A 22,196-nucleotide genomic window follows, 5' to 3' on the forward strand; every position below is an offset into this window, starting at 1 on the left:
CTGATGCATGCGCATATTTAGGGGTGTTTTGGAGCCCAAACCCCCCAGGGTAAAAGCAGGGGGCAGTCGCCACTCAGACAGTTTTGGAGTCCACCACGCAGCTGCAATTTTAGCACTTGAGACACCGAGGCAAAAATTGCACAATTTTATTGAATTAGTTGAGAATTTCATCAAATATACGTAAGATTTTCATCAAATGCCAAAATAATTGTACTAGTTACAACACTGTAGACATGTCAGGATGTTAATGTATATCTTAAACTTAACCTGTGTCAGTAACGGCAGTAATACGCCCCTATAATGTTGATGATTTCCTGTGACTAGGAATTTCCCTTACATTACCCTGTGTTGAAGTTAACTATTTATTTCTCAATTTATAGGATATAATATATCTTATAATACTTCTTATTTCACTAAATATGAAAAGAAGCTTCTGTTTTGTTCCCCTTTTTACCCGGTTCTTGATTTGGTGCCCAAGAATTGTCCATTTTAAATAGGGTAGCATGCAATCTGATATATATCTACATTCTATAATAGACCTATACAGTAATCCCTGCTATTTCCAAGATTTTTAAGTGTGAATTACTAGTCAATTTCTGTGTACTTTTACTGCTAGCATAGTGAAATAGACAATAGAGAAAAAATGTAGCACAATGCAAGTATCCAGTGAACAAGAATGGTACTCAACGCAATTGATGTAATGAGGAGCAGGGCTGAAACCTGTAATTCGTCAAGGAGAAAACCAGGTAGAGGCAGAACAGCACAGTGAATAGCCGTTTTTAGGGCTACTTATTATCCCAAAAAGAGAAATGTCTTGCGTTGTAATAAATTAAAATAAAGCAAGAAACAAGAAAATTATAAAACAAAAAGGCATAAATAACCAAGAAAAAATAAGTAAGCTTCTTTTCCTGTTTAGTGAAATAAGAAGTATCCATAAACAAAAGCAGTCCCATCCCGCATCCATTTTGCCCACAAATTCATGCCACTTAACAAAATTCATAGCCCATAAGCCCATTGGTAAAGCCCATTCCTTAAATAAAGTTGTTATTTTATAAAGTTACCATTGAGGAATGTTTGACATTAATGCATGGTATATGTACATGTAAGTACTCCTTTTCAATCTTTGAAGTAGCCAAACCTCGTCTGTAGACAGAGTGAAAAACAGGTACATTTCTTAACAAGAGCGTATCTTCAAAAGTTGTGAGTCGATTGAAATATTTTGTTGGGGACTTTGCCTGTTGGTGCATTATCTGTAGTTATATGATCTATGATTGTACTGTACATGTACTACACTATGTTTAACATTTTTCAGTACTCACAGATGCAATCTTTTTGCCGGAAGTTAGGTACTCAGAAAATATCACTTTAAGAGCCAGTTTTATAAAATGTATGTAATATTTTTAGTAAATTCACAACAGCATGCAAACTATTTGAGAAAAACAAAACAACAACAATGAGTACATTCTATGATAGCCACTTGAGAAGGCTGGACATAATTACATGAAATTGAAAATATAAAATTAGCAACAGGGAACTCATAAACCCCTCTTGCTAGAATGGAAGAGTCGTTACCTGGCCCTGTGCCACAGATGCACCTATAAATGATGCTTGGGGTTGGGTGTGGACTTTAGTATCGAGGAGCTGAATCAAAGAGACATCATTTTATCAAGAAAACGTTCTCTGGATATTGTAAGTATTTTGTCATTTTGTTCTCTTTTAAAACTTATAATTATGTAGTTCTTATGCCAAGGATGTTGCAACTAATCATTTTGCCAAATACTGAGGCATGTGTGCAGAAGTAAACGTTCATTTATAGCAGAATATAGAGCTTTTCAAAGTTTTCCGAAGTTTGTTATGGATAACCCTGTTTACAGTTCCGGGTCATCGATGCTAACGCAAACGTGAACGCAACTATTACGTCTGAACACAAATTTGCGTGAAAGACACCGTCAAGCATTGGTTATGGCTTGTGCAAGAGATTGATATTCATATTGTGAAGACCAAACAAAGACCAAATCAAATGTGCCGCAGACAATAAACATTTGCATTATTCTTTCTTTTACTGTCACATTGTATAGTGCCAAATAGTGGAAGTGTTAGTTCAATAACTTTAGAAAATATTTCTCTGTGATGACTCATGTTGATTTTGGCTAAATAAGTTGTACTTTCACTCAAAAGGGTATGTGATTCCGCTTGATTCATTGTGCACCAATTTGACCCCCTAGCTTACTGAATAAATGGGGTTTTTCGATCTTTTCCGATCTTGATTTGAAAAGGTTTATATAACAGAATAAATTTGAATGTTTAATTTCTTTTGTGATTGATTTTAGAATTAGAGAGTTTCTGATTTAAGTGAGCTTATTATACCATAGGTTACTCTTTTGTGACTAAATTATGATTATTATGATATATTTTGAAAATGGAACTAACTTTGGAAATAGAATTGTATATAAATGCTATAATATTTAATATTTACTATTAATATTATACAAATCTTGATTTTGGCTCTTTCAAGTTGTGTCAATTTGACCCACGGATTTGTATTTTTGATTTTGTTCTGCATGTTAATGTAAAGTTAGTTTCCATGTCAGGCCATCAGGCCTATTGAACATAAACATCTTTTTAGTTACAGTATTTAAAAACTCACAGAGATTTCTTGTAATAATTTCAGAACCTCTAAAGCCATGGGAGTCCAGACAAATCCTTGCCTAGTGGTACTGGCAGCTTACAGTCTTATCCTCATCCAGGCGAATATCACACCTGTCTTGGCTCATGTCATTAACCAAACTGAGTCTCCTGCAACAGCAGCACCTCAAGCACCACCACCTGTAGCACCTGTAGCTCCTGTACGCAGTGCTATGCAACCTCTTCAAGCTACTGATCTTCTCACTGCTGATAAACCTTGTAGTCATGGATTGGAAAGGCAGATGCCATATTTTGGTATGGGTGCACCAGGTAGGAATACATATTGTACATTCCTCATTTTGATTACTTCAGTAATGCAATTAATTAAAGCCATATTACAACATTTCTGTAAAATAGATTAGTATTTATTTTCCATAAAATGTTAGCTTTTACTGTCAGATATGTCCCCTTTTAATTTTGAGCCGAACAAGTGAGGTAAAGCATGGAAAATTGAAATTGACTATTAGCGCCCATACATGTACGCGCTTGTAATACGGTACGATCCGGGAGGTGTGTGTGTATGTGTATCCCGCACGCCGTGTACGTACTGTGCATATGTGTTCAACTAATATTTCCATCGTAATAATAAAACGCCGGTTCCATCGTTTTATTCAAAATCTCAGATTTTGACAAAACTACAGCACCTAGAGTTTTCATTTTTGCAGAGTATCTTTATTGACTAAAGTACATTACAATCGTGTAAAAACCAGAATTAAAATTTTTTTTTGAGGGTGTTCTCCTCAGCAAATGTTATACTATGGCTTTAATTGTTTTGTTTGGTTGGCCTGATTTAACAAATATATTGGTCATAACCCATTTGGTACAGACATTCTAAGATCAGACCACCCAAATCCAGAGAAGATAGACCTCTACAGGGAAATGTATTTTCCCTGGACCTGACAGGACCAGTATTTGGATGGGGCCGGTACAACACAGAACACATTGCCAATTTTATGGTCCAGTCTGGGTTTTTTCACCACAAATCGGATCTCAATTTGTTAATCAATTTTGCCCAGTAAACAAAATAAGATTTTTTTTATATCATTTAATTTTTAGTTTACATGTATACAGTGAACATGCACTGGTATTTTATTGAAAATACAGTACCGGGTCTGGTCGGGCCAGGTTAAATGTCAGTGGGAAGTGTAATTTTTTTAAATTAATTAATTTGGCAATGAACTGGATGAAGTTTATAATGGTTTTTGTTCAATCAATTTAAAATTTGTGGTGCCAGTTTAAGCTTAGACAAAAAATAGGGTTGTTTGCTTGTTTTCGTCCGAGCTAACATCCCAAACATTCTGACCAGAAAACTAGGTTTTGCAAAAATTAATTTCTTCATATTTGATTTGAAAATGACATCATATTTATACCAAGTGCAAGTTTTCATCTAGTGCAACAACATACATGAAATTTTATAATAACATACATGTAAGTTGAAACTGAGTTCCATCAAGTTATCAACACTCTGCTATTCCATTTGAAATACATGCACTCCCTATGGAAGACATGAACTCTGAAATTTTAAATGGACTGTGCCAGTTGAACCCGGTGGGAGGGGGGACTCACTTTTTTTGGGGTATGGGTATGCCACCACCAGCTCCAAACTGATCGGTTGGATAAAAAAGTGAGGTCTTGGGAACTAATGATCCGGCCAAAAAAGGGTGGTCTTGAGAACTGATCTGCCACCAAAATTGGGTTCCAGGCCAAACAGGTTTCAATTTTGCTGCATTTTTTTGACAGATTTTTAAAGGAATCGATTTTGCTTGTGAAAAAAATGTGGATTGAATTACTAAACCCGGAAAAGCATTTTAATGTACATATAGGCCTAGGGGGAGGCGATTTTTGGCAGACCATTTTGAAATTCACCACCCCTAGTACACATAATCATTGCAGAGCCCCTCATGTAACCCCACACATCCTGTGTGGAAGATTAAAGTCATGTTTTCCATAGGGGGTATATGGATTTTAGCTGGAACAGCCCATTCACATGTTGTATTTTACAACAAAAAATACAGTACTTTAAAGAAGTTGTCATATTACCTAATAACCCTAAATTTAACTCATTATCAATTGTCAAATGACGACATCTGGGGTCTAACGCAAGGAATTATGGGATTTACCAAAAAGGTCAATTGAAACAAGTACAAAATTATCAGCCTAAAATCATTTGTGAGATACATGTATGACAATAAAACTGAAAAGCCATCCCTTACCTTACCTTACCTATCCTCTTCGGGCCCTGTGGCCCATAAGGCTGCAAGTCTCCTCCTCCAGCTGTCCCTTTCTCTAGCTACTGGCTTGGCTTCACTCCATGACCTCCACCCTAATTTCTTCCTTTCTTTTTCCACTGTCCGCCTCCATGTTGTCTTAGGGCGACCAACTTTCCTTCTGCCTTCTGGAGCCCAGGAAAGTGCTGTCATGCAGTGGCTATTATCTTCCATCCTTAGCACATGGCCAATCCATTTCCACCTCCTTCTTTTTACTTCTTCACTTGTCCTGTTCATTTTGGTTTTCTTTAGTAAGTCATTATTTGAAATGACATATGGCCATCTAATCGTCAGTATTCTCCTGAGACATTTGAATTGAAAAGTGTCCAACTTCCTGTTATCACTATCATTGATCTTCCAGGTTTCACAGCCGTATAATAATACTGACATTACCAGAGATTTGAACAGCTTCAGTTTGGTTCCTAAAGTGAGTTTGCTTGCATTCCATATTTGTTTGAGCTTCATGAATGATCCCATTGCCTTGCAAATCCTGTTCCTCATGTCTTCTCCCCCTCCACCTTGGTTGCTGACATTTGCACCTAGGTATGTATACTTTTCTACCTCGTTTAGTTGCTGGCCTGCTAAGACTATCCTGGTGTTGGATTTGCTGTTTATTCTAAGCACTTCAGTTTTCTTGGTATTAATTTTTAAACCAGTTCTTGCTGCAAATTCACATAGCTTTGTTGCCTTATCCTGCATGAGTTGGATGGTAGATGATAGAAGAGCTATATCATCCGCAAAGTCCAAATCCTCTAATTTTGTCATAAATTTCCATCTGATTCCTGTGTTATTTCCCTCTGTTGCATGTTTCATAATCCAATCAACCACAATCAAGAAAATAAAGCCAGACATTACATCTCCTTGGTTCTCACCGGTTTTCACCTTAAACCATTCTGACTCCTCCCTTCATCTAATACTGCTTTCGCTATCTTCATACAAGATCTGGACCATTCTTATTATCTTTGATGGAATTCCATAGCTAGCCATAATTTTCCACAGGCTTTCTCGGTGTACAGAGTCAAACGCTTTTCAAAGTCCACAAACGTAATGTATAAGGTTGACTGCCACTCTACGACTTGCTCAATAATATTCCATAAAACAAAAATCTGCTCCACTGTACTTTTTCCACTTCTAAATCCAGCCTGTTCATCTCTCAACTTGTTGTCTACTCCATCTCTAATTCTATCAATAAGTACTCTTCCAAATACTTTACTTGGGACAGAAGTCAACGTAATGCCTCGCCAATTTCCGCATTCTGTGAGATCCCCTTTCTTTGGTAACTTGATTATGAGCCCCTGCTTCCATGTTTTGGGTACTTCTTCTTTATCCCAGATTGTGTTAAAAAGGCCTGCGAGCCAGTCTACAGTTGTGTCTATGTCTACTTTCAACAATTCAGCCGTAATTTCATCTTTGCCACCTGATTTTCCGTTTTTCATCTTTCTAATTGCTGCTCTAATTTCTGCTTTTGAGATGTGTTGATCACTTATGACCTCGATTACCGTTTCATGTTCATTTAACTCCTCTGATACTGGGTTGGTTGGTAGTGGTCTATTTAAAACTTCTTCAAAATGTTCTCGCCATCTTGTTCTGCTTGCTGATTGTTCTGTTAATATGTTCCCAGATTTGTCCTTTACAGCGTTGCTTGTTCTTCTTTTGTCATTGCTTAAAGTCTTTGTAATGTTGTACAATTCCTTCATTCGCCCATTTCCTGCTGCTTGTTCTGCCCAAGCTGCGAGATCATCAGCCCATTCCCGCTTGTCCCTTCTCATACTTTTCTTGACTTCCTTGTCTTTGCTCGGTATTCGACTTTTTAAGTTCTGTTTGATTCTGCTTGACTTTGTCTGTTCAATGTCACTCTTCAGTTTTATCCTCTCCTCTACTAAATCCCATGATTCCTTGCTGATCCATGGTTTCTGGCCCTTCTTTTTGTACCCGAGAACCTTCTGTGCAGTTTCTTTGTAAGCATTCTCAAAATGTTGCCACTTCTTCTCTACACTCTCTTCTACATCCTCATAATCTTGGAGTACATCAAATCTATTTTTAAGTTCAATTTTGAATTTTGATCTGATGGTATTCTGTTGGAGTTTGGTTGTATCAAATTTCCTTCTTGTTACTTTTGGTTGTTGCTTTCTTTTCAACTTAATCTTGAGTTTGGTACGAACTAGTTGATGATCGCTGTTTTTATCAGCTCCCCGCATGGCCCTTGTATCCTGTACAGATGTCCTGTGCTGTCTGCTTACCATTACATGATCAATTTGGTTCTTAGTTCTTCCATCTGGAGAAACCCACGTTTGCTTGTGTATCTGTCGATGAGGAAAAATTGTTCCAGTAATCACAAGGTTATTTAGATTACAAAAGTCGACAAGCCTCTCTCCATTGTCATTCCTCACTCCTAGTCCATGTTTTCCCATGATGCTTTCGCATCCTTCATTATCCTCTCCAACCTTAGCATTAAGGTCTCCCATCACAATAAGTACGTCATGTTTGTGAATGCTATTTACAATTGCTTGCAGTTGCTCATAAAAATTGTCTTTATCCTCTTCATTTGTTTCATTGGTGGGTGCATATACTTGAAGAATTGAGAATTTCAAAAATTTTGAAAAGAATCTTGCATAAATGATCCTATCGTTTATTGGTTTCCATTCTATCAATGCCTGCTCTGCCTTCTTTGACATCATTATTGCAACTCCGTGTTGATGTAAATTATCTTCTCTCCCAGAAAAATCATCACACTTTCTCCTGTGCTCAACTTGACCTTTCCATGCCCTGTCCATCTACACTCACTTACTCCCAAGACATCAATGTCATATTTTTCCATCTCCTTTGCAAGCTGAGCAGATTTTCCAATGGTGTATAGTGTTCTTACATTCCAACATCCTATGTTAGTGATTACTTTCTGCCCGGTTAACGACGTAGTCGGCCGCTGAACGCCCTTTCGGCTTTGATTCAGAAGCGTCCATGCTGTCCACATACGTGATATTATCATCTTCTGGTATCTGGACCGTCGCCTCACCAATGCCATTTCCAGCGTTAGCTGTATTTGTAGTTTCTTTGATTCTTGCAGTTTCCGTAACAATTGTTTGAACTGGACGGGTTGTTGGCCCACCGCAGTAGGTTTATTTTCGGGGTTTTCCTTCCCTTAGCCATATCCTCGTTAGCCTAGAACCGCAAGGAATTAGTTTCCAGGGTGCACCAGCTTGGAGGTGAGGTTGACTTGAGTGTTCTACGGTTCATCAGCAGACTACTACTTTTCGCTTTTCACCCATACTAGGCTAGCTGATCTCAACATCACTGGCTGTGATGCAAAGCGCTTGAGCACCCCTTACACCCCTAAAAGCCATCCCTACAGTGACATAAATGTTGATTTTATTTTGTTGTTGTTGTTTTCTTCTTCCTTACAGGTCCATCTGGATCTGCTGGCATACCGGGCCTACCGGGGGCAGGTGGCGCACAAGGTGCTCGTGGCGAAAGAGGTGACAGAGGGGAACCAGGCTTATCCGGTTTTCCAGGTTAGTGTAGTGAAGTGACTATGAATAACCTTACCAAACCTGACAGACATGACATAAATACATGATATTGTGACTTTCTGTAGTAGGATTGAGTGTCACTGTCATGTGTTTATTTTCTGGATCTGGATCTGGATTGGTTACTCCGTATAAGCAAGTACCTGCATCTCAACAGAGGTTTTGACCTTTGAATTCTTAAGCTTGGTGTAGGGTGCAAAAAAGATCATAGAGCAATTAAGTGAAATGAGTCCAGATGGCAGTCTTGAAGGCTTTGAAGTCAGTAATGTCAAGTATGCTATGAGGGAGGCTGTTCCAGTGAAGTATATTGTCCAGGGGAAGAAACTGTTTTCGTAGCTGGTTGCTTGTAGGTTGAAGGGTGATGACGTCTAGTTGGTCTGGTTGGTTTGGTCAGATGGTCTTGCCAGTCGATGTCAACTATAAAGTTGTGGGTGATACGGTACATCATGGAGAGCCTGGTTATCAGTCGGCAAGTCTCTAAGCTGGTCCACTCAAGTTTGGTCAACATCTGAGTCACACATGAATCACGGGAGTAGTCATTGAAGGCGAGCTGAAGATCTCTGGATCATGTCAAGGAGATGTTTTTCTTTGATTGAAGGGTACCAGGCAGCTGTGCCATAATTTAGCTTCAGTTGAATCAAAGATTGGTACAGACGAGACTTAACATCAATTGAACAGGCACAGAAATTTCTTCTGATGACAACCATGGTTCTTTGTTGTTGCTGCTGCAACTTCAACTTGATTAAGTTGATTAAGTAAGAGCTATTTATAACTTCAATGCAGTTGGCACTCTTTGCACAATTCATGAGTATATGGTGCAATATGATTCAGTTAGACTGAGAAAGTCTGTCTGATTATACTACACTTCTCCTAGTTACAGCCCGATCGATGGGAACAACTTTATATTTGACCTGATCTTTGACCTCAGATGATCTTTGTGGTTTCATGAGACCCCCGCGTTCAATCCCCAGCGGTGGCAGCTTGCTGGGGCATTGACTTGGGGGAATCTAAATTTAATTGGTAAATTTTGGATTTGTTGCTCACCATAATTTAATCCATTAAATTAATCCACGTTTAAAAACATCATTTATATACTTGACAATGTCAAATATTTACCATCCTTCTTCTTCTTTTGCAGGTTCCAAGGGTGATAAAGGAGACATAGGTGCAGTTGGTCCACAAGGTTTAGTTGGATTAGAGGGTCTGAATGGAACCAAGGGTGTAAAGGGGGAACCGGGACGGGACTACACACCACCTTCCATGTCTGCTTTCCATGTAGGGCAGTCTAGTAATCTTCAGGTAACATCAGGCTCTCAAATCATATCATTTAATGCGCAGTACATCAATATAGGGGATGACATGAGTCAACATACAGGGGTGTTTACATGTCGCATTCCAGGATTGTATTACTTTACATACACATTCCGTGCCTATAGTCATGGTAGTTATGGTTTGAATATTGATCTTTTGGTTAATAATGTAGTGAAGTCTCAAATATACATGACAGCCATGAGCAAACATTTAATGCAAACACAAAGCACCATTGTGACCCTGCGTGTTGGTGATGATGTGTGGTTGAAAGCTAATGCAAACACATACATAAATGGTGATGATGAGATGAATGTATTTAGTGGATATCTCATTAACGCCATTTAGGAGAAATGTATGGTATATCATGACAATAGGCATAAAATTGTATAATAATTATAATAACTCTTGGAATGAATTCTGGCTTCTTGATTTTAGACAATTCATTCCATAAAAATTCTTAACATTATAGAAGTTGGAAGGTAATAGAATTCATGTTCACTAAAAGATAAAATTGTTACAAAATACGGGAAAATATCTACGGTCTGGTGCCGTCTTCCAGCCTTCGGCTTCATGGAATACGGCACCAGGTCCTAGATATTTTCCTGTATTTTGTGAACAAATAGGAGGTAGCTAATAATATCCTGTATATCCTCCTGTGTTTTACATTCCGCCTTTATCTCAGAAGTGAGAACAGACTATGTATACATATATATATTAAGATATAGGATTCACAACTTTCAAGTTCCCCAAACGCTTTTTGAAATAAATGGAAAAAATATTTTACAAAATGTATAAAAAGCTTTGTGAGCCTCATTTGTTTTACACATCTGGACCAATTTATAGTGGCACACATCGTTGCGTTCTGTCACAATGATTCTTTATGTGAAAATGGAGGCTGTTTTAAAACGTGCATCTGAGTCCATAGAAGTCAACTCTCAAACAATTCAGTAGGTAGGCCAGGCCTGTTCATATGTTTGTTAAGGAAAGTTGACTCCTATGGTAAACTTTTAAAATTGCCTCTTTTTCTGTGACAAAATGCAATGATGTGTGATGCTATAAATTGATCCAGATGCGTATATCAAAAAGATGCCAACATTTTAAATAAGGCTACACTTGTATTCCGAGGTGGATATCATGCTTTGTCACAGACAAGCGATATACACATGTACATCGTTTATGGTGTTAAATATGGGGTCTTTGACAGGGTTTCTTGCATGAAACATAATAAAATGACAAAATATTGATAATTTCCCACTATGTGCATGATATCCAGTTTCTTGGTTTTTTCCTTGGTTTTCTATGTCAAGGCATTAACTGCTTTTTTGGTAAAGGTGATGTGTTGGTGCCTAGATAGCTGTTAACCTCCTATTGCTTTCACCTGATCTGTGTAGAACAATTCGGATGAATTATTCTAGGGAAAGAAACTTTTTATTTTTTAATCATTTCCTGCTTATAGCCAAGGGGCGGAGCCACATCATGCCAGTGAAAATAATCCAATCCTGGTGAAAACAATATGCGCAAATCAATTATAAAGGCCACTGCACATTGTGCGTACTGCGCATCGCGTGCATGACATCTACGCTGTGTGCATGCATGGAATGTTTTTATTTTGACTCACTTGTTGCTGGGGAATTTAGCTCAATTTGTTGCTAAGCACCTGGATGTCCGCGCCCTCCTATAAGCAAAACTGAGGTCAGCATATTGAAGGCTAAGCGCACGCACTGCATCATCTGAGTTTTGGTACCAAAATTTTCAGAAAATAATGGGCTTTCCAACGGCAAGACTTGTGTCATTTCCCAATGCCAATAAAGCCACAAACCAGTGAAAGATAGCCTTATATGTGATGCGATCAAGCAAAATCAGTCGGAACTCGGCAATAATAAATTTTCAGTTTCTTATAGGATAGTAAAAAAGATTTACAAAGCTGGATTTTGCAGAAACCCCCATTGAAATTGAACAACCAGTTCCAAAGATATGAGCAATTAAAGCGCTTCCAAAACAATAGGAAACAAAAGGAAATATTGCCTTTGTTTGGCTGTATCTCAAAATCAATATTTCCGAGTTCCGACTGATTTTGCTTGATCGCATCACATATACAAAGGTCTATGAGGGCAGAATTATTTAAACATGCAATTTTCTCAAAATGGCCAAAATGGAGATATGAGGCAGTGTTACACTAAGCTCTCGATATTATGGTGATGAAAGCCAGAATATTACTAAGTACCTTTATTTATCTTTAGATATTAAGTTAAAGTGTTATTATTTGGATGTGTTTGTTTGTGTATCACCAAGTTTAAAACTTGAACAATAAATCTGACATAAAGCTGAACAAAAACAAACATAGTTGAATAAGTTCATCAGGTTTGTTGAATAAATAAACGAAAAGACATTTTAGCTTGTCAAAACCAAGTGAATTTTTACTCACTACAATATTTCGTCCTTCACATCGGAGGACTTCATCAGGTATTGACAAGCTAAAATGTCTTTTCGTTTAAAAACACACATGTTTGTGTCCTATTCATGTAGGTGCTCCAACACCCAAGATGCTAGATTCACATGGTTTATATATGTCTGAATTGACCTTTTTGGTAATTCTCATAAGCCTTTGCAAATACACCTGAGATGTCATCATTTGATGTCATGCCGATCTGTGCCGATGCGCACATCGTTTATCGAACATTCTTACTGCGCATTGCAAGTCCGCATGACATCAAATGATGGCTTCTCAGGTGTAATCGCAAAGGCTTATGGGATTTTCCAAAAAGGTCAATTTGATCTTGATGTCCCAAATACCTATTATCAACAGTTGCTTAGATTATGAAATTATTTACCAATAAATGTATTAAACAAAAGTAGTTTTTAAACTTTCAATGGTAACTGAAAAGATAAATTTTCATTTACCTTGCAAATATTTAGGAAACGATATGGTAACAGTTATATTGTTTATTGAACTACAGGAATGTATGAATATTTACTGCAATAAATAATTGAAATTAGTTATGGGATTGTTGTACTTTTGCCTCATTTCATTTGTTTGTGTACATTATCTTGTTATTGTGCTTTCATAGAAAGTGAAAAGGTAATTTACACATTGAACCTAGGTAGGATATACCTTGGATCCAGGGAGGGGGTATCCAGTACAAATTACCATACAGGGAATGTGCTGCAAACATGGATTGTATTTTCAGCCATTTGGTGTATCAAGAATGTGTAATTTTAAATTTTCTTGATTTTTGTCTCGGCAGGAGACTATATAATCAATTTTCCGTGTGTATGTAGGGGGGGGGGGGGTTGTGTGCGTGTGTGACAAATTTGGTTAAAGTTTTGGTTAAAGTTTGCCTCGGATGGGCATGAAAATTGGTGGGTACAGTCAACATTTAAAGCCAAATTTTTGGAAGGTTATTTCGAGGTCACCAGGGGTCATCTGAGGTCAAATTAGTAAAAACTGTCGTATGGGCATGAAACTTAGTGGGTACAGTCAACCTTTAAAGCCAAATTTTTGGAAGGTCATTTTGAGGTCACCAGGGGTCATCTGAGGTCAAATTTTTAAAAACTGTCTGATGGGTATGAAACTTGGTGGGTACATTTAACATTTATAGCCAAATTTTTGGAAGGTCATTACGAGGTCACCAGGGGTCATCTGAGGTCAAATTAGTAAAAACTGTTGTATGGGCATGAAACTTGGTGGGTACAGTCAACCTTTAAAGCCAAATTTTTGGAAGGTCATTTCGGGGTCACCATGGGTCATCTGAGGTCAAATTAGTAAGAACTTTCAGATGGGCATGAAACTTGGTGGGTACAGTCAACATTTAAAGCCAAATTTTTGGAAGGTCATTTCGAGGTCACCAGGGTTCATCTGAGGTCAAATTAGTAAAACTGTCGGATGGGCATGAAACTTGGTGGGTACAGTCAAAATTTGAAGCCAAATTTTTGGAAGGTCATTTTGGGGTCACCCGGGTCATTTGAGGTAAAACTGTCGTATGGGCATGAAACTTGGTGGGTACAGTCAACATTTAGAGCCAAATTTTTGGAAGGTCATTTCAGGGTCACCAGGGGTCAGCTGAGGTCAAATTAGTATTGTAAAAACTGTTGCATGGGCATGAAACTTGGTGGGTACAGTCACCATCAGCCAGATAATCATGCCCAGCCGATAACCGCCAAATTCATTTACCTCTACCAAAAATATTTGCAATAGCAGGCAGTCGCGAAAGCAGGCGAGACTCGTGGTTCGAGAACCGCCTTGTTTCCAAAATAATAGCCCTATTTTGCCTCATTGAAGACAAATTTTTTGAATTTGCCAAAACATTTGGCAATTTGCATTAAATTTGGTCAAACATTTTGACTTTTGGTATAACAACAGTTTCAAATTTCATTGAAAATTGCTATATTAGCTGTGTTCAGGCACATGGTTTACACCCGGCGGAAGGTTGGAGGATGGTCGTGGTAAGCACTAGTCGGCGGAAGGTCGGGGGAAATGTCAAGAGTAGTGCCAGTGTGAATGATAGTTGTGATAAGCTCCTCCGACCTTCTTACGACCAATTTACTCCTGACTTTTAACGCGTAAACACGACCTGGTGGGTCGGAGTAGCTGCCCGTGTGAACAAGTATAACACGACCAGTCGGAGTGAACTTTCACAATAAGCTGGTGACTTTTTGTTTGCTTTTTGGGAAAGATCACCATTAAGTAAGATGCAAATAGTGCTCGATGCGATGTTCATCAATGCACCATTTCATACTTTTTCATCATTCTATTTGCCACTGAGCTCCTCGCTGTTGATCATGTTGATGGGCAAACAGTATAGTGATGCATTTTTTTTCGGAAAAATTAGTAGTAAAATGTCGAAAAAAAGTATTTAAAAGCAGAAGAACAATTGTCGGCTGACAAAAAAAAGTAAAACACTGTCAGCAGCAATTGTTTTGACCAATAAATAAACAAATTTCGTTTGTGTTTCGATGATACCCAATCATATTGGAACTTGTGCCACTTGCAACGATATGTATGCAGCACTGCCATGTTACTTCCAGAAGTTACTCCGAGTATTCAATGGTCCCCTGCGAAGGTTGTGTTAAATTTGTCTGCGAGTCTGTGGTAAAGTAGTCGGAGTAAGCGTGTGTGAACGTGTGCGTGTGAAATTAAGTAAATTCTTTGGAATGCCGGTGTAAATTTACACCGACTAGTTAGTAGCCACGTCTGAACATGGCTATTGATGGGTCCACTTTCAAGTTCTCAGCAGCACATCCCAAACCAAACTGGAGTACCCCCAGGCATTGGATCTTGGTTGAGTTCCCATGGTCATGCAAAAGAGGTACCAATAATGACTCATTTGCGAGACCTAAAGGTAAAAACTCATAAGAATTTTTTTCATTAAAATACTTTGACTAGATTTTCTCCTACAATTGAAAAGCACTTTTCCACGTCTCGCTTAGTACACCAGTACAAGTTCCTCATAAACTGATTTTGGACATTCTTAACATAGAAACATGTTTGGACTAAACAAGTTTTGAAAAAATGCTTTTCAATTTTGATACCCTACTGGGATTTGTTACATTGGCAGCAAATTTGATACCGGAATTTGAGATACAAGTTTTGATTTTCCTATTTGGTAATTTTGTGACTAGTCTTGCTATTAATCTTTTTCCTTCTATCCCACATTGCACTATTCCAGGGGCGTGTGCATCCGATGGTCTTTGCAATTATTTTGTCTTAATATGGGCATACTGATTCTATATATGCGGATTATTGTAAAGGCCATCGATGTTACTAATTATGCAATTATTGAATACACGAGTGATGCAGTTACGGAGCGATGCAGAACATCTGTGTAAGAGATTTTGTTTATGTTTTATTTTTATCTCCAAAAAAAAGTGAAAAGCGGACGCCGACAAAATATCACTGCGTGTCCCGTCATTAGTTTTTCATCTCTAGGTCTATAAAATGTATACAAAGATAGGTTTCAATAACAGGAATTTTTTTCGCGACGACACCATGTCAATAAGGCATAGAAATGTTGTTTTTGCCCCGAAAGGTAAGTTAATGATCGTGCGCCATTATCATGATTATCAGTGATTCCTTTTTTGTGATGAAGGCACCAGCCGAAATGTCCGTATTCCAGAATGTGGTGAACATTACTCTGTACTCCCCCAGGGAGATGATGTATTTTGTGACGCCCATACCCCCCTGGAATTGTGCATGATGGGAAAGAGGGAAAAAATGTCTATTCATGCATGAGATGAGAGTGTGGCCAGCAAACTTGACCCTGGGATTTGGTGACAAGGTGTGATTTTGATACAGTGGCATAGCCAGGATTTTTTTCAGAGTGAAGTGACTTTCAAGTGGGGGAAATAGCCAGGGTGGGGGATGTGTGTGGAGGAGTGGTGGGGGCAGCTTCCCTCTTTGCACCCTGGCTGTGCCACTGTTTTGATACCAATGTGGTATCCCTAGGTTTGCAGCTAGTCTGTCAGTAGTCATGCATGAACATGGGAGCCTCACCAAAATGCAAGAATAAGACCTCCCCTGCCAAATATCTGATGTTGAACAAATACTAATTTACTAATCAGATGAACTGGCTGCTGAGCTTGTCATGATGGCAATGGACATCTTTACCTTTAATAACAGAATGCAGGACTTCTTACAGTTTATAGCAGCACTTTACTTTAATCTGAGCACAATGAAAGCCCATTATTTACAAATGCCTGTGTTAGACAACAAAGGTGTCACTACTCATGCAGTTGCTTGAGTGGCCTTGTTGAGGTTACGAAGTCCCTGACGAAGTCATTATTTGATATGAAGTAATAATGACCACATGTCATTACAATACACATACTGTATTCTGGTACTTTTGTTTATTTCAAATAATCATCTTAGGTTTATAGGAAATCAGCCCAGTATGAAAGCTATGCTACCAAAACAGAAAAGACCAAATCTAGCAAGGGAAGAAGTCGAGAGAAGGACAAGAAATCATCCAGTGGATATGAGAAGTTGGACCTGGCTAGTTTACATGCACAGGAGATGCCAGGAGATCCACCAGTTGACATGGCAGCTTTATCTAAACTGGCAGGAGGGTTTAAACCAATACAGGTAAGAGCAAGTCTTAGACCTTGTTTACAAAAGTCGCATTTAGATTTCGACTTATTTGCTATCGAATTCAGTGGAAATCAGTGCCAAGTTATAGTTTAACGGCTACAGTCTTTATATTTGATTATGACAAGATACCTCACCCCATATTGTGCCTCTGTGGTACAAATTTAGCTTGATCCCTAATTACCCCCTTTTCAATATGCTGCAATTCTTTCCCCCCCCGCCTTTTCAGCTTTTAAACCTTTTGTCGAGTTTGATTTCTCTACATATTCAACATATATTGGTTCAGAATAAGTTCTTCAGGACCCCTCCATTTCAATATTATTCTCATGATGTCCAATTTTCTTCATTCTACAGGTGCCTACTACAAATTCCACATCTCAACAAGAGATTGCACAAGCTCACAAGCAAGGAGCTAGAAGAAAACAGAAATATGTGTCTTTATATACCCAAGAGGGTGAAGCGAAAACTGTAGTCCATTTACCTGGTAGACATGTGTGTGAATGCCAAGCTCAAAAACATCATCTTATATCAAACTGTTTGAGATGTGGAAGAGTTGTGTGTGCTCAGGAGGGTTCTGGTCCTTGCTTGTTTTGTGGTGCTCTGGTGAGTAGTTTGCTGATGTTATTATTGGGCTATAAACAAAAATTCTTTATAGCACCCACGTTTAGGGGAGCAATTTTACCATGTTATTATTATTAGAAGAACCAGGACTTCCTATACCACCACGTACAATTGCGCCGTCAGCTATGGGGAGAAAATTGGGGGTATTCGGGTCCTTGCCAACGGTGCGCGGAGACGAACAAAAACAATTCTGCACCTCATCTGAAGCTTCTTGGTACTCACATGCAGGTTGCATCAAGTTTGTCTCTCAAATGCGCCCATCATCCATTTCGCGCTTGCATGACAATGAATGCCTCAAGTGCATTCCGAGGGAAACCGAATACCCCCAATTTTTGCTCCATGCCTGTATCAAGATGGCGGTCAAGTCTAGGGTCATCTTCTCTAATTCTGTGGTTACATATGAGGTTTAAGTTTAAACAAGTTCAGGGGCCAATGACACATAAGGAGGTTTTTCCTGCCAAACGATGAAATGACTTGATAGATACTTTCAATACTATTAATAACATTTAGTGATCAAATTATATTTTTTCAAATATTCCTAATTGTCACATCTAGCCTACTTTGTAACTGATTTGACCATAGATATTTGGGATTTAAAGCATGCTTTACCATTAAAAAAAGTTTTAAAAATCATCTCCCATCTAAGGGTGTCTACGTTTACGCACTATCCGTTTAGGAAAAAAAATAAAAATTCTAGCGCTGAGATATATAGAGTATTGAGCGGCGCAATAACGGCTGGGGGTCTAGAGCCATCCACCATAGCAGTTTGAAGGCACTCAGCAATGCTCAGAAGCCCATCCGGAGCACCAATTTCTGAATGAAACTATCTTAAACTTGAAACCAAATAGAATTATTTTTCACTTAAAAATAACATCTACCTAGTTTTGATTCAGGATTTCCTCTCTGACAAGGCTAGCTAGGTGAGAAATAAGCAATTCTCACCTGCGTTCTCACCACTGAACAACACAGCGCGCCGCCATATTGTTTTGGTTCCACTGGTTCCCAGCAGTTTAAAACACAATACGATAGAATACTGAGGATACACCACGCATTTGCAAACCATCACGGTATATTTCAAATCTCGGGTTGCCGACTGTTTTCCTACCAAAAATACGCTAATTATCATGATTGCAAATCGCTAAATGCGATTTAAAATACAAATTTCCTGCTCATTTCTGGCCGGAAATTTGTGATTTTTGAATTAAAAAAAAACAAACAGATTTTTGGGGGCATAAAAACAAAACCTTGAATAACAAGAAATTTAGCATCTATTACATTAAAGAAATTTTAAAATTTAAAAATTATAAAAAAAAAAAAAAGCGACCAGATTGTGGTCCGTTTAAACAGTTAGACAAATAACCGTTAATTTACACCCCTACTCCCATCTTAGTTGGGTGGTACAGCTACAGGAAACAAACATGTTATTTTGTAGCCATATCCATTTTAGAATTTACAACAATCCCAGTAATGATATAAAATTGAATCGATTGAGCCCATATTTATTGGTCTAGCTATGAGCTGTCAAGTCCAATATTTTCAAACTCATACCAAGACCAATAAATATTGGGGCGTAAAGCATCCAATTTTATCGTTGTTATGTTTTGGATCCATTATTGTCACACTTGAATTCATCAAAACATTAACAACATTAAAAGTGTGTGTCTAAGTCAAGTGAAAGCATAATAACTTGTACTACAGTGCATATGTTAATTAAAACTCAAAAGTGATGTTTTCTTCCCATGCTACAGGTGTGTACAAGAGACGAACAAGAAATCCTCTCCAGAAATTCCAACAAAAGTGAGAAGTTGAGAAAGAAGTTACTAGGAGATAAACCAGACACCAGTAATCATGTTTTGCCTCATGCTAAAGTCAGACAACAGGATGGGTTAGATAAAGCACTGGCACATAAGGATAAACTGTTAGAGTTTGATAAAACCAGGTATGTAATTGCTGGTATTCATATATACAGTGGTAAAAAAATGCATGATGTTTTTTCTAGATTCAGACATGTACAGTACAATATATCACTTACTGGGAGCACATTCCGGGAACTTCACATCCTCAGCCAGTGATTCAAGACTTTGTAGTGTAGGTGTCTGAAAACAAAGTAGGGTAATAATGCTTTTCGGTAGCTTTACTTCACTCGGAATCAAATAAAGTGCAGCTTTGTGGATTGCTCTAATCAAATGCCAAAATGTCTGTGGAAGGAGGTTGCAGGATTCCACATTATTCCCAGGCATGGAACTTGCGAAGTAAGTCATGTTATGTTCATATAATATTCAATCTCAAGAAGCATAGCATTGTTTTAATGACTTTGTTTCCATCACTTTATCAAAAAGGGGACTGTGGATATATTGATCAAAAGTCACTAGTATAATAGTGTCAGATCACAGCCAGTTGACCTCAAGGCAACCTTTTATTGACATTAATAGCATTATTACAATCACTACTGGTATTTTTCACTCATAATTTCTTTTGGTTGCACTGTGATTGCTATAGTGTGATATGGGCATTACTCTGATTTTAATTGAGTTCCATGCTGGCAACCCCTGTGTATTACCCACAATGCACTTTGTTCTGAATTATGGAAGTCACTTACTCAAGTTGAATACATAATATTTGTATTGTTTCTCCCAATAACAGTGTGAGAAGAACCCAAGTCATAGATGACGAATCAGATTACTTTGCTGTGGACACAAATAGGTGGCTTAGTGATCAAGAACGAGACGCACTGAAAAAACGCAAACAAGAACTGCACAAACAAAAACATGCCTCTCGTTTAGATCAAAAATTCACCCTGGACTTTGCTGGCAGGCGTGTGTTTGAGGACGATGGTAGTGGTGTGAACATGTATGATAGAAATGATGCGGTAGTTCAGGCTGTTAATTTTGGCAACCCAGCATCACGAGGTAGTGGAGATGGCAACGCTCTTATAAATCCTACAATCACGCAACCACCACCAAAGGTTAGTGTACTTTTCACTTAGAGAGGCATTCAGAGATTTTTGTTGATGAGATGATCAACTCGATTGTTATGCATGGATGTGTGCAAAAGTGAAATAAAAAATGAAACATCAAGGGATGTCAAAATAACCATGATAAATAACCAAAGGCTATTTGTGCTCATATTAAAAAACGTAAGGGAGTTGAACCTGCCTTTTTTACAGGGCGTAGTGCCTATCTATCTGTCTCGAATTTAAGTTCATACGTGCTGACGGTGCTGGTAATAAACAATTTCCAAAAGTTTAAACTGACTTTCAGCACAAAAATTCATTAACCTTGAATTTTCGATGTGTGACACACATCTTCATCAGAAGAAGTCCTAAGATGTTGTGATGGACTTGCCCTTTTGTTGATCATTGGCAACTTTTGGTCGAATGAGGCGTTGTATAAGGTTGGCAATTCCAGTCCTTGATCGCGATTTAGTTCTGGCGATTTCTTCTTGATCTGGAGGGCCTCCCGCACTAAACGGGGGTACTCTCTATCATCCTTGGCTAACCCCTTTGTGGATTCCCAGTCAATGTTGTGGTGAGACTCCGTTTTGTGTTCTGCAACAGCAGAGGGTTTGCTGGACTGGGGGCAGTTGACTTGTGCTCCTTCAGTCTATCTCCGAGTTGTCTACCTGTCTGGCCGATGTATGAACTTGTACATTCGCCAGCAGGTTATCTCAGTAGACCACACCTGATTTTTTCTTAGTTGGCGTGGGATCCTTAGGTGAGACTAATAGTTTTCTCAGCGTATTGTGTGGTCTGAAGCTTGTAGCAACACCGTAGGATTTGAAAATATGCTGGAGCTTCTGTGACAACCCCTCTATATAGGGTAGGGTGATGTAGTTCGACGATTTCTTTCCCTCTACTTGGTTGGCATTAGTAGGAGGGTCAGGAGTGTTCTTACTTTTGTCCTTAGCTTTGGCTAAACCCAAATTCCAATTGTGGTAACCACAACGTCCTAACGCGGACTTGATATGTTCAACTTCCTTCACCCTTTCCTCTGTCATTAGAGATTAAGCCAGACTCAACTGTAAAATGTTGTTGTGGGGGATCGCCACACCTCCTCCACAGCGAGTCTGTTACATTCCCACACCTACAATCCCCGAAATATGTCTTGAAACATTAAAGCGTCTTTAGGGGAAAATAAATCCCCCCACTCCCCCGTGCAATGTTGAGATGTGCAAATATGTTCAGCGTGTCTCCAAAGTGTTGCAACACTGAATAATGGGAGGTGGGGAAGGGAAAAGTGTTAATTTATGGCACAGCTTTCTTCTAATTCCAAATATTGAACATTTTTATCCACATTAAAAATACACTTTTGATTTCATTCAAGATGCCTCAAGCGTTCCAAGGACATATTTCGGGGATTGTCTGAGGCAATCGCAAAAATTAACATCTGATTTTAATCTTTTGGCTATAACTCAAAATTTTCAATGACTATTTATTAATAGATAGGCTATGATGTGGGCACAAAATAAAACAAAATAAAAATAAAAATCTTTTATTTAGGTAGTGGTCATATAAATATTCCATGACAAACATGAGTGATTCAATTGTGTTTATGTACACGCAAAAATACAATGTTCATTTATTTGAACATGTTAAATGAGAAGGCCAAATACGGTATAAAAGTGAGATATGTCATATCAGAGAAGATGTAATAACTTTATTACATCTTCTCTGGTCATGTGTGTACCACTAAAGTTATAATAGAAATG

The 22,196-nt window shown here is 38.3% G+C and overlaps 2 protein-coding genes across 3 annotated transcripts in view; both read left to right on the top strand.

Moving 5' to 3' along the window:
* Positions 1-22,196, top strand: part of LOC140158923 (activating signal cointegrator 1-like) — a 53,149-nt gene that overhangs the window by 12,469 nt on the left and 18,484 nt on the right. For both annotated transcript variants that reach the window (XM_072182197.1, XM_072182196.1), the window contains exons 4-7: positions 16,653-16,865; positions 17,223-17,471; positions 19,238-19,428; positions 20,133-20,454. In XM_072182197.1, the coding sequence (XP_072038298.1) occupies positions 16,653-16,865; positions 17,223-17,471; positions 19,238-19,428; positions 20,133-20,454 (975 nt within the window). The remainder of the gene's footprint in view (positions 1-16,652; positions 16,866-17,222; positions 17,472-19,237; positions 19,429-20,132; positions 20,455-22,196) is intronic.
* On the top strand, positions 1,600-10,899 carry LOC140158922 (uncharacterized). Its single transcript, XM_072182195.1, has 4 exons — positions 1,600-1,689; positions 2,672-2,955; positions 8,354-8,461; positions 9,615-10,899. Exons 2-4 carry the CDS (start codon positions 2,685-2,687, stop codon positions 10,130-10,132), a joined length of 897 nt encoding a protein of 298 aa, XP_072038296.1. The 5' UTR covers positions 1,600-1,689; positions 2,672-2,684; the 3' UTR covers positions 10,133-10,899.

Source organism: Amphiura filiformis, chromosome 8 (genome assembly GCF_039555335.1).
Source record: "Amphiura filiformis chromosome 8, Afil_fr2py, whole genome shotgun sequence".
In the NCBI taxonomy this organism is placed as follows: domain Eukaryota; kingdom Metazoa; phylum Echinodermata; class Ophiuroidea; order Amphilepidida; family Amphiuridae; genus Amphiura; species Amphiura filiformis.